The sequence below is a fragment of the Pan troglodytes genome, chromosome 8, assembly GCF_028858775.2.
Source record: "Pan troglodytes isolate AG18354 chromosome 8, NHGRI_mPanTro3-v2.0_pri, whole genome shotgun sequence".
NCBI classification, from domain to species: Eukaryota; Metazoa; Chordata; class Mammalia; order Primates; family Hominidae; genus Pan; species Pan troglodytes.
In genome coordinates, this window is record NC_072406.2 from 58,691,433 (window position 1) to 58,704,705 (window position 13,273).

The 13,273-nt window shown below is 41.3% G+C and overlaps 1 protein-coding gene across 31 annotated transcripts in view; it reads left to right on the plus strand.

Annotated features, from left to right (window-relative positions):
* Positions 1 to 13,016, plus strand: part of LOC466067 (WASH complex subunit 2A) — a 65,498-nt gene extending 52,482 nt beyond the window's left edge. For 12 of the 31 annotated variants that reach the window (XM_054659505.2, XM_054659496.2, XM_054659504.2 and 9 more), the window contains 8 exons: positions 4,622 to 4,750; positions 4,878 to 4,958; positions 5,565 to 5,687; positions 6,668 to 6,730; positions 7,091 to 7,303; positions 8,930 to 9,550; positions 10,415 to 10,592; positions 12,318 to 13,016. In XM_054659505.2, the coding sequence (XP_054515480.2) occupies positions 4,622 to 4,750; positions 4,878 to 4,958; positions 5,565 to 5,687; positions 6,668 to 6,730; positions 7,091 to 7,303; positions 8,930 to 9,550; positions 10,415 to 10,592; positions 12,318 to 12,457 (1,548 nt within the window). In that variant the 3' untranslated portion in view covers positions 12,458 to 13,016. The remainder of the gene's footprint in view (positions 1 to 4,621; positions 4,751 to 4,877; positions 4,959 to 5,564; positions 5,688 to 6,667; positions 6,731 to 7,090; positions 7,304 to 8,929; positions 9,551 to 10,414; positions 10,593 to 12,317) is intronic. The other 19 variants (XM_054659509.2, XM_054659497.2, XM_054659508.2 and 16 more) reach the window with 5 other exon arrangements.
* Positions 13,017 to 13,273: the final 257 nt, after the last annotated feature.

Consider the following 13,273-nt stretch of genomic DNA (forward strand, 5'->3'; position numbering starts at 1 on the left):
ATAGCTTGGCATGATGACGCTTGCCTGTAATCCCAGCTACTCGGGAGGCTGAGGCAAGAGAATTGCTTGAACCAGGAAGTCAGAGGTTGTAGTGAGCCGAGATCGCACCACTGCACTCCAGTGTGGCAACAGAACGAGACTCCATCTCAAAAAAAAAAAAAAAAAAAAATAGATGATGGTCATTCTGTGAGGTTAGTATGACCCTGATATTAAAACTAGACAGCGACATCACCAGAAAGCTAGATATCCTTTATGAATGTAGAGGCCAAAATCCTCAACAAAAATACTACTAAACCCAATTCAGCAAAATATAAAAAGGATTGCACATTATGAGAAGTGAGATTTACCCCTGGAATGCAAGGTTGGTTCAACATCTAAAATTAGTTGATATAATGCACTGTATCAATAAAATACATCTCAACAGATGCAGAAAAAGCTTTTAATAAAATCCAAACCTTTTCATGGTAAAGCACTCAATTAGGCATAGGAGGAAGCTTAATGAACTTGATAAAGGACATCTATGAAATCCCTCAGCTGACATCATACTTAATGGTGAAAGACTGCATGCTTTTCAACCCTAACATCATGAACAACACAACAATGTCCACTCTTGGTAATTCTAATCAACCTTGTACTGGGGATTCTAAGCAGGGCATGTAGGTGAGAAAATGAAATAAAAGGCATTCAGATTGGAAAGGAAAAAGTGAAGTGAAGCAATCTGTATTTGCAGATGGCATGATCTTTTATATAGAAAGTCTTAAGGAATCTGCAAAAAACATCCATTGGAAATAATTAAAGTCATTAAGATTGAAGGATGTAAGATCAATATGTGAAAACCAATTGTAGTTCTGTAAGCTAGTAATGAACATTTACTAACTTACGAAAGTTACTACTAGTAACTTTCTTTTTTTTTTTTTTTTTTGCGATGGAGTTTCACTCTTGTCCCCCAGGCTGGATTGAAATGGCACAATCTTGGCTTACTGCAACCTTTGCCTCCCGGGTTCAAGCGATTCTCCTGCCTCAGCCTCCTGAGTAGCTGGGATTATAGGCACCCACCACCATGCCCAGCTAATTTTTGTATTTTTAGTAGAGACAGGGTTTCACCGTGTTGGCCACGCTGACCTCGAACTCTTGACCTCAGGTGATCCACCTGCCTCAGCCTCCCGAAGTGCTGGGATTACAGGCACGAGCCACTGCACCCAACCTACTAGTAGTAACTTTCATAAGCAATTACCAGCTTTTGACTGAAATTAAGAAATCAGTTTCTTTTATAGTAATGCCAAGAAGGGCAAAATAGGAGTAAATTTAGCAAAAGAAGTACAAGACTTGTAAACTAAAATCTACAAAACATTGAAAGAAATTAAAGACCTAAAATTGATGGAAAGACATCTCGTGTTTATGGACCAGAAACCTTAATATTGGTAAGGTGGCAATACTTCCTTCCCAGATTGATTTATTGTAATCTCTATCAAAATTCCAGCTTGCTTTTTGCAGAAATGGACAAGCTGATCCTAAAATTTTTATGGAAGTGTAAGAGACCAAGAATAGCCAACAGTCTTGAAAAGGAAGAATAAAGTTAGAAGACTCACACTTCCTGATTTCAAAACTTACTTTAAGACAGGGTGGTATTGGCATAAGGTTAAAATATATAGATCAGTGAAGTAGAATTGAGAGTCTAGAAACAAACCCTCACATTTACAGTCAGTTGCTTAAGGTGCCAAGATATTTCAGTGGGGACAGAATAGTCTTCAGCAGATGTGCCAGGATGCTGATTATCTACATGCAAAGGAATGAAGTTGGACCCATTAATAAATAAACTCAGATCCAGTGTAAGATCCAAATGTAAGAACTAAAACTGTACAACTCCTAGAATCCAGAGAGTATGTGAGTAAATTATCATGACCTTGGATTAGGCAAAGCCTTCTTAGATAAGACACCAAAAGCACAAGTGACAAAAATAGCTAAATTGGACTTTATTTAAATGAAAAACATTGTGCTTCAAAGGGCACCATCTGGAAAGTCAAACGACCACCCACAAAATGGGAGAAAAGATTTACAGATCATGTATTTGATAAAGGACTTAGATCCAGAATATGTAAAAGACTTATAAGTCAATAATAAAAAGACAAATAGCCCAGATGAAAGAAGGGATAGGCCAGGCGTCATGGCTCATGCCTGTAATCCCAGCACTTTGGGAGACCAGGACGGGAGGATTGCTTTAGGCTGGGAGTTCAAGACCAGCCTGGGCAACATAGCAAGATCCTGTCTCTACAAAAAATTTAAAAAATTAGCCAGGCCTGGTTGCGTGCTCCTATAGTTCTATCTCCTTGGGAAGTTGAGGCAGAAGAGTCCTTTGAGCCCAGGAGTTCAAGGCTGTAGTGGGCTGTGATCACACCATTGCACTCAGGCTGAGTGACAGAACGAGACCCTGTCTGAAAAAAAATAGATAAGACAGACATCTGAATAGAGATTTTACTGAAGAAGATAGACAAATGGCCAAAAAGGATATAGAAAGATGCTCAGCGTTAGGGAAGCCAAAACCACAGTGACATACCACTTCATACCCGGGAAGAGGACCATAATAAAAAAAAAAAAAAAAAAGGGAAGTAACGAGCATTGGTAAGGATGTGGATAAATGGAAATTCTCATTCCTTGCTGCTGCAAATGTGGAACAGTACAACCACTTTGGAGAACAGTTTGCTGTTCTTCAAATTCTTATAACATAAAGCTACCACACAATCCGGAATTTTATTCCTGGGTACATATCCAAGAGAAATAAAAACATGTTCACACAAAATTTGAATATGATTGATCCCAGCAGCATTATTCATAATAGCCAAAAGATGGAAACAATGGCTAAACATAATATAGTATATCCATACAATGGAATATTATTTGGTAATAAAAAAGGCAAAGTACTGATACATGCTGCCACATGGATGAACCTTGAAAACATTCTAAATAAAATAAGCCAGTCATGAAAGACCACATATTATGTGATTCCATTTATATGAAATGTCCAGAATAGGCATTATCAATGGAGACAGAAAGTAGATTAGTAGTTACTGGGGGCTGGGAGTAGCAGTGACCAGGAATGGATAATTACTGCTAATGGTTTGGGGTTTCTTTTGGGGGTGATGAGAATGTTCTAAACTTAGATTGTGGTAGTGGATACACAGATCTGAATATACCAAAAAAATCATTACATTTTATACATAAATGGGTAGATTTTATGGTATATGAATTTGATCTCAATGGTGATGTTATGCAAACCAGGTTGGCAGCTCATAGATTGCCAATCCTTTTTATAGATCTAACCAAAGAAATAGTCTATGTTTATTTCTACAAAAAATGTTATATGAATTTTTTGGTTATACCAATACTATAAGCTTATTTATAAATGAGAGCTGCACACAGTGAATATGATTAATTTGATATATTTTCTCCCAGTCTCTTACTGTGTATGGTTTTGTAATATTTTTCCATAGTTGTGAAATATTTAACATTACTTGCTGTGTTAAACTCATTTTTATATATAACAATAATTATTGTTAATGTGATTTATTTTGTTAGAAGTAAGTTTTTCATTAGTTTTTTTGGTTTTTTTGTTTTGTTTTGTTTTGTTTTGTTTTGTTTTGAGATGGAGTCCTACTGTGTTGCCCAGGCTGGAGTGCAGTGGCGTGATCTCGGCCCACTGCAGCCTCTGCCTCCCAGGTTCAAGGATTCTCCCACCTCAGCCTCCCAAGTAGCTGGAACCACAGGCACACGCCACCACACCCGGCTGATCTTTGTATTTTTAGTAGAGGTGGGGTTTCACCACATTGGCCAGGCTGGTCTCGAACTCCTGGCCTCTGGTAATCCACCCGCCTTGGCCTCCCAAAGTGCTGGGATTACAGGCATGAGCCACCATGCCTGGCCTTTTTGTTAAGTTTTAATCTGTGGCTGTGATAAGGAAATAGGGATGAATTTTAGAATGTCAGGTCTGGAGCATTATCAAACCAATAATGTTGATGGTAACTTTTAAATGTTAGATATCTAGTAAACAAAAAAGGGACTCACTCGGGGTCTGAAAGTAGGGCAGAAGTGATGGACAGCCATAGGAAGGCTTGTGGTCGCACCTGTGCCAGGTCTTTGGCCTGCAGTGCTTACAGGTGAGGGACACATACTTGACCACTCTGTGTAGTTTGTGCTTGAGTCAGCTGCTGTCTCTTCTTCCCTTTGGAAATGAGATGAAGAGAATTCATTCAGTTGTATGTTTTTTACCTTCAAAATGTTTCTCATTATGGAACTAATGGATTGCTTTTCTAATAAAAAATTTAGATACTATACAAAGTTTATATAATATTTATAACCTGGAAAGATTATCTCTAAAGCTTGTGCATATATATATATATACTTTGTATTTATAAATATATTTTCTGGTATTTTTGGAAGCGCCATAGCATTCCATTTTGTCAATGTTTCATTCCCCTACTGAGTGGCTTTTAGGCTGTGGCCAGCCTTTTGCTAATATAATACAGCTGCAGGGGACATCTTTGTTGTGTCCTTCTTTACATATGTAACTTCCTTGAGATAAGTTCTTACAGCTCTAATCACACATGACCTTCCCTCCTGTTCCCAGGGCCGCGATCCTGATGCCCGCCCCAAGAGCACAGGTGTCTTCCAGGATGAAGAGCTGCTTTTCAGCCACAAGCTCCAAAAGGACAATGACCCAGATGTTGACCTTTTTGCTGGCACCAAAAAAACCAAGGTCAGTTCCAAATGGTTCCCCACAGTATGACTTGTTATTGTATTGGGTGCTGTCTCAACAGCTCACCTAGTTCTCTTTGTAAATTGTTTTGCTTTTGGATATTGAACTTGGGTCTTGTTTATTCTAGCTGTTAGAGCCAAGTGTTGGGAGCCTGTTTGGGGATGATGAAGATGATGATCTTTTCAGCTCTGCCAAGTCCCAGCCTTTGGTACCAGCCTTTTGTTCTCAATACTGGGTTGTGTGGGAAAGATTCTGGGAAAGGAAACTAACGTCCAGTTAGATGATTAAGGAAAATCCTAGGAGAGTCGTGCTGCTTCCTGCTAAATGAATGGCAAATAACATGCCGAGGGGAGCGTGTGTGGAGGATGCAATGCTTAGTTTCTGTTGTTCCTCATCTTATGTTCCCTATACTAACATTAAAACATTAATAATCCAGGCTCTCTGACTGTACTACACATCTGTGTGATGTTTAAATGGTTGATTGAAAGACCATTGCATACACTGGGGTGACTAAATATTCGTGCCTTTCAGGTGCAAAGCTTTGAATCTGAGTTTTAGCCTTTCTATGTCATTTTCTCCCCCAGCCCCAGTAGGTTTTTGTAGGTACTCTGTTTTCTTTTTATCATAGACAGGACTCCTGTGACAGCCACAGTCTTCAGAATGCTATTTCTGAAATGCTACCTTTGAGTTGGTTCAGCCCTCATTTGAGAAAGTATTTTTAAGTCTCAGAAGCCAGATTGTTTTTTGCATTATGATTTTTCCTTAAAATTTCTAAGATATTTGATGCCTTTTTGGTATTTTTTTTCTTTTGAAGGTACAAGAGAAAAAGAGAGTAGTGAAAAAAGACCACTCTGTTAACTCTTTCAAAAACCAGAAACATCCTGAATCCATTCAAGGTAGTAAAGAAAAAGGCATATGGAAGCCGGAAACACCTCAGGTTAGAAATCCTCTTTAAGGATTTTCAGCTCTTGTTTGCATCCCAGTACAGAGAAATTCCATTATGCAGACCCACAGTTATTTAGACTTGTCTGCATTAAGGAGGAAACAGCAACCAGGGCTACCGCTTTATCTTCACTGCACTCCCCCCGAGTCATCTCCCCTCTCCTCACTCCACACGCCAGAGTTTCATGAATCTATACTTTAATAGTTAGTGTTTTTTGATGCCATGCCAGATTTGACTCTGAAGTGGAGTTAAGGTAGGATGAAGAATCTTCTTCCCACTAAAGAATTTATTTCTTCCTCTGGATTTCCTTGGAATAGAATTAAAATAGAAATAAATATAAATTACATCTGATTTCCTGCCTGCTCTCAGTGTTGCCTCTCCCGAGGTCATTGCTGTTGGGCCGTACTCTGCAGCAGTCTTCTCAGAATGCTGTGGAGCTCCTCCTGGGAACAGCCCAGGACTGGAGAGCGAGTGACAGTTCCATGTGCAGGTGTCCCAGGGTGTCTCACTGAAGCCTTAGTGTCCTGAGCTGTAAACCTGAGGCACTTGGATGAGCACATCACCACTGACCCTTCCTGGGGCTCAGATCTTTTGCTTTTAGAGCCAGTGCATTAGGCTATGGTTGAATTTTTGTGTGCTCCTTGAAATTTCTATTTGATAACCAACATGGTAATTTTGCCTGCTGGTCAGTTTTAGGTGCTCTGATAAACTGTGACTCTTGGGAATCTTACTCATCTTGTATTCCTTGACTCCATATCTGATCTGGCAGCTTTCCACTTATGTGACAGAGGAGGAGGCATACGTGAAGTAGTGCTAGTGAAACATCAGGCCCCAGGAGAGATTTGAATGCCTTTCCCATTAAAGAGCTACAGAAAGTGACAGTTTTGCTCCATCACAGATTTATTTACAGGCATAAGAAACACTTGTCTTTCTGTTTCCCAAATGGATTTTTAACTGGATGTAATTTTACACAGGACTCATCAGGTCTCGCTCCATTTAAAACCAAAGAACCATCCACTCGGATCGGGAAGATACAAGTAATTAAAACACTGGAATCTTCATTGCCTGCCCTGTGGCATCTATAAACTTTTTTGGGTTTCCTACTTTTGTCAGCTGCTGCCAAACATCTTCTCATCTCTTCCCCCGCCTCCCCTCCCCTGCACCTAGTTGTTGTCTCCTGTGTGCTGCGTCTTTAACATCTATTTTTTGAGCCCAGTGGTGGGCATAGGTGTAAGACGCTCTGTTTTAATTCTGAGACTAGATCGGGCGATTTTCCTACGTTTCTCTACTCCTCTCGTATTATACATTATGTGCACCGAATCTTGTCATGTGTCACAGTAAAGATAATAGACTGCTGTGTTGAAGAACAAATACAGAGTTTCATTTTTCTTCTTTAGGCAAATTTAGCGATCAACCCAGCGGCCTTGCTGCCCACAGCGGCTTCCCAGATCTCTGAAGTAAAGCCTGTTTTGCCAGAATTGGCTTTTCCTTCATCTGAACACAGAAGGAGCCACGGTCTGGAAAGTGTGCCTGTCCTTCCCGGGAGTGGGGAGGCTGGTGTGAGTTTTGATCTTCCAGCTCAGGCAGACACCTTACACAGTGCAAACAAGGTGATGAAACCATCTTTGCTTCCTTGCTCTCTTCTTTTAACCAGAACATGCATATGCTTCTTTCTAGTTTATCAATTGCATACACAGCAGTCTTTGACTCTCCTTTTGAAGGAGGTGCCTCATCCTTCCTTCAGCCGCTCCCCCCTCCATTCTCCCCACCCCCCTCATCCTGCACCTGCTTTTCCATGGCCTGCATTTGGTACATTTGCATTCTGCTCAGTAGCCACAGTAACGTCTCACCACTTTGGCTGGTGTCTGACACCTGCAGGTTTCCAGCACTGCCACCTGGGGGTCTTCTAACCACAGAGCAGATCATGCCCCTCCTGCTGGCGCTTCCTCACTACTCCAAGGAGAGCATTCGGGCTCCTGGGTTTGGTATGAAACCCCTTTACAATCGGTGCCAGCCCATGTGTGCAGCTTCCTCACTAGTCACTTCACACTTTCCAGCCTGACTCCAGGCACACCAGGTGCCACTCCCTGAACACACATGGTCTGTTCTGCTGCTGCCCAAGGCTCCTGCTGCCTCCTCACCAGGAATGCTCCTCTCTGTCCACAGCTGTGCTTCCACATCCCCACTTCTGTCACTGTGCCCTGCACTCCCCGCACCAAGTTCCCACAGCAGCGACACTGTTTCATGGGATCTCCTCAATGGACTGTGAACTCTTTGAAGTTTTCCTTTCATTGTAGTTGGGTTTCTTGTTTCTATCCAGTCTCCCTTCTCTAGAAAGCTTTAACTGATCTCCAAGTAAGCGACAGGACACAGAATGACCTACCCTGACAAATAGATTCATTTCAAATGTTTGCAAACCTGTTTCCTTGTGCAAAACAAAACAGCCTTCCTTTTAACGACAATTTTCATTGGCTTTTTTTTTTATTAAGTTTAAATTGGCAACTAAAATTGTGACATTCCCCTGAAGTTGACAACACAATCATACTTTGCCCAAAGTAGATTGTAGCTTCTCAAAATTCTACTTGATTGTATATTTTGGAAAATATCATAAACACTGCATCATTGCTACTAAGTGATTCATGTTTTGAGATTATATGAAAAGTTCTGATTTCTAAGCCATATTTCTTATGTGGAATATTTAACATTTGAATTCAATGTTTATTGACTTGAAGAAAACAGCACCTTAGATTACCTCTCTTTATTGTGTCATGTTTCTCCCCGCTCCTGGAGCCTGAATTTAGACTAGCCCCCTAACAAAGGTTAGTACCAGAATTCCCCGATTCTTTCTTGTTTTGAAAGATACCCACGTTTCTATTGAGGGTAGAGTAGGGGCCAAGGGAGGGGTTGTGAGACACAGAGAGCCAACATGCCTACTTTCCAGGTTTCCAGCAACAGATGAAACTTTTTGTGTGAAACTGAACTGAAACTGCCCTGAAAAGATTAAAAAATGGAGAACTCTAAAGGATTAAGAATGACTTAGTCTTGGAGTACTAGGAGCTATTAAACTCCTTCCTTGGAAATCATTAAGAAATAACCTCTTCTATGTTCTTAGATAATATCTTCATTGAAGTAGACCAGACAACCTTACAATATTTTGAGTCACTGATTCTTTGCCATCGTAGCTTTGAACACTTTATTTTATCGTCAGATCAATGTGTGTTTTTTTGCCGTTGCAGAGCCGTGTCAAGATGAGAGGGAAGCGTAGACCGCAGACCCGTGCAGCTAGGCGGCTGGCTGCTCAGGAGTCCAGCGAGGCTGAGGACATGAGCGTCCCCAGAGGACCCATTGCACAGTGGGCTGATGGCGCCATTTCCCCAAATGGCCATCGGCCACAGCTCAGAGCAGCCAGTGGAGAAGACAGCACTGAGGAGGCCCTGGCAGCTGCCGCTGCACCTTGGGAAGGTGGTCCTGTGCCTGGAGTGGACAGAAGCCCCTTTGCAAAGTCTCTGGGTCATTCCAGAGGGGAGGCTGACCTTTTTGATTCTGGGGACATCTTTTCCACGGGCACTGGATCTCAGTCCGTGGAGAGAACAAAACCCAAGGCAAAGATAGCAGAGAATCCTGCCAACCCACCAGTGGGTGGTAAAGCAAAGAGCCCCATGTTTCCTGCTCTAGGTGAGGCCAGCAGTGATGATGATCTCTTTCAGTCTGCTAAACCAAAACCAGCAAAGAAAACAAATCCCTTTCCTCTCCTGGAAGATGAGGATGACCTCTTTACAGATCAGAAAGTCAAGAAGAATGAGACGAAATCCAATAGTCAGCAGGATGTCACATCAACAACACAAGATATTTTTGAGGTAGTAGGACTTAACACGTTTTTGTGTCTGTTCTAAGTTAAGGAAGGTATCTGATTGGCTTATTTGAGCCATAGATTATGTTTAGCTTGTTGCGTGCATACCCCATAGCCACTTGCTTAGTAATTATAATTAGGCTCTTTTATTAATAAGTCTAACATTGATTCAGAAGTGGTTTTTTGTTTTGTTGCATGTAGAATGTATTTCTTGGCTGGCCATGATCATTGATACTGGTCTTGGTTTCTCTAGTTTTTACAGTTTTTTTATTTTTATAGAATATTGTTGTAATCAGCTTCCTGGGCATGCCACTCGGTGACATGGCATACAGCTCCACTGGTCCAGCTTGGGAGTTTAACCTCTGGTTCTGGGGACATTGGCCCTTGCTGGAGCTGACAATGTAGTGCATGCAGGCAATAAGACTTTCAGTGGCATTTGCTCAGCAGATGTTTATTGAGCACCTGGGGACTGCAGGCACAAGGTGAACTCAGAGAAGTGCTAGGCTCCTCAGAGCTCTCTGGGAAGATAATCAAATACAAACAGGGAAATGGATAATTAAGATGTTTTCAAATAGTACCAAGTGTCATGAAGAAAATAACCTGGGGCAGAGTGGTGGGTAGGGGTGGGAGGTGCTCCTTTAGGCAGGACTGGTAGAGAAGGTGTCACTGCAGTGCCGGCATTTGAGCCGGGGTGAGATGGGCGGGCCAAGCTGTGCAGAGATCTGGGGTAGTGCATCCCAGGCAGAGGGGGCAGTCTCGAGGCTGTTCCACACACCCTGGCCAATTGCATTTCCATAGCTTGTTGACGTGTTTGAGTTTAAAAAGAAAAATTGATTTAACATTGTTTTGTATGTATTTTTCGCTTAACAAGGATGATATATTTGCTACGGAAGCAATTAAACCCTCTCAGAAAACCAGAGAGAAGGAGAAAACATTGGAATCTAATTTATTTGATGATAACATTGATATCTTTGCTGACTTAACTGTAAAACCAAAAGAAAAGTCCAAAAAGAAAGTGGAAGCCAAGTCTATATTTGATGATGATATGGGTAAGTTTGGTTTTCTACATCTGACCTAGAGAATTCTTACCTTTCCGTCACTTGGTATTTTTCCTACTACCTTTTCTTGGCCCTTTTCTGGAAAATGCACCCCAGCGGGTTCACTTCAGTGTAATCCTGAGTTAGGCTGAAGATAGGTAAGAGATGGACTAATTATTTTAGTGAAGTAACTCTTTCCTATGATAGTCATCAAAGAATTTGAAGGCACCCAGAGTTTGATGTTTAAGTATAATTTAACTTTGATCTCAGTGCACCTCACCAATCATCTGTGACACACCCTGATGTTATGAAAGGAGGTTTGATCAGAAATGACCTCACGTGCTAAAGTAGGCTGAGGGGACTGCCTTGGGTGTGATGTGGTTGGTTGAGTCAGAGCTCCAGATAGACAGGGAGTGTCCATGGTTCTGTGCGAGAAGAGAGCAAGTCTAGACCTGGGTGTAGGCTCTACCTCAGGCGTTGCATTTCACTGAGGTCTTTGGTGTTTGGGAACAAGCTTGTCTTCCTTATATGGCACAAGTTCTGCTTTATTAGTAGACAAGGCAAATGCCCGAGAACCCTAAATATTGGACTTTTGATAAATCCTGTGGGCTGAGGCCACATACACATTTCCTACTCCCCCCGTCAATCTAGACCTTGAGACTAACTGGGAGACAGCTGGTGCTGCAGAGTCACACACTGGCTCTGTGCCTCCAGCAAGCCGTGTGCTCTGTCTCCCCTGCTTCCCACCACATGGAGTGCAGAAGGGAACTCATTCATTATTTTAAATACAAAAAAAGTAATACATGCTTATTGTAATAGATTCATGCAATTCAGAAAATGTAAAAAGTGAATAACCCCTAGAGGTAATAGTAACACTTTGGTGTGTATCCTTTCAGACACAGTGATATTAATATATGTTTGTGTACACATCAATATATACCCACCTTTTTAAAAAGTAAGAATATATTTACCTATTCTGCTCTGTCTTTTAGTTACTTAATGTCTTTTCATGTCAGTACATAGAGATCTCCTTCCTTGTTTTCAGTGCTGTGCACGATTTCTTTGTATTTAGCCATTAGCCTGTTGACGGCAATCTCGATTGTTTCTGTTTTCTTTATTACAAATAATGCTGTGGTCTTTACCATTTGTGTACACCTAACTTTATGTATACATGTTAAATCATGGTTGGATAAAACCCTAGCAGTAACATTACTGGGTAAGTACCATAATTAGATAAGACAAGCTTTTGAGTCAGTGAAACACTAAACGAATGCAGTGACGGAGGCTTACAGTCTTACATCGAGATGCCTCAAATCAGTGCATTTATTCTGAAAGAAAACAGGTGGGTCCTATATTGGATTTCCCTTTGCATATTTTTATTGCTCTTTTAAAACCCAGTATGAAAAGAATATCTAAATAAGTCCATTGTCCCTGATGGTAGGGGCGTGGGCTGGTTTGGAGATCAAGTTACCCTTCCCTTTTTTCTGTCCTGCACACACACATACATACACTTTTGTAGCTGAAGAAATTGTGCTCCAAGAGAAACCTGTGTGTGATCATAAAATTTAATGAGTAACAAACAGAACCAGAATCTAAGAGGCTTGAGTTCTAGGTTAGTGTTTTAGGGTACTCCATGCTGTTACCAGAGCTGGGTCTTTGGTGGTTTGCTTGCATGTGTCTTAAAAGTACCTTTCTCCACCCCTCTTCAGCAACTGTTTTTCTTTTTTCTTTCTAAAGATGACATCTTCTCCTCTGGTATCCAGGCTAAGACAACCAAACCAAAAAGCCAATCTGCACAGGCCGCACCTGAACCAAGATTTGAACACAAGGTGTCCAACATCTTTGATGATCCCCTGAATGCCTTTGGAGGCCAGTAGAGCACACAGGGTATCCACATGTTACCCTGCAGCTACATTGTTGAGTTAGTGATGATGTTGTATATGCTGATGGTCTTAACTGGGTTACAAAAAGCAAATACTAGAACAGCTAGCTCATCTTTTACCCAATGTACTTAGTATTTTTCTGCACTGGTTTAATCATGCTTAATACTACAAAACAAAAATAAATATTTCACAGTGGTTGGTTTGTTTTGTTTTTAAACCACAGTTTGATTTAGTTAGCCTTGCTGGGGCCATAATATGCTTCAGGGTGTGTAAAAGAAGAAATCTCTTTGTGGCTTTCATGGGCAGGGAATCTCAGAGATAGCAAATGCCACCTGACCAGAAGTCTTTGTTATATGGATGGGAACCCTAACTTAGGGCCTGGGCAGGGGAAAGAGAAAGAAGATGAGAGATTATACTTCATGAGTCTTAGCAATATGGGAGCAGGTTTTCACTGAATTCTGAGGGTGCCTCTGCATGTCCTCCAAGGCAAAGTTTGGCAAACTGTGGCCCCCCCACTGTCATATTTTGTTAATAAAATTTTATTGGAACACAACCACATTCATTTGTTTACTTACTGTCTATTGCTGCTCTCACCCTACCTCCAATGTAAGAGTTGAGTGATTATGACAGAGACTGGATGGCTCACAGAGCCTCAGATGTTTTCTATCTGCCCCTTTATTATAAACAGTTTGCTGACCGTTGCTCTAAGGCATCCTTTTCTATCCTTGTCTTGTGGAAGCAGCAGAATGAACCTAGGTAATAGCCAGGGGAAGTGCTGAAGATGGAAATGTCAGCCTCTAGAGCAGCACT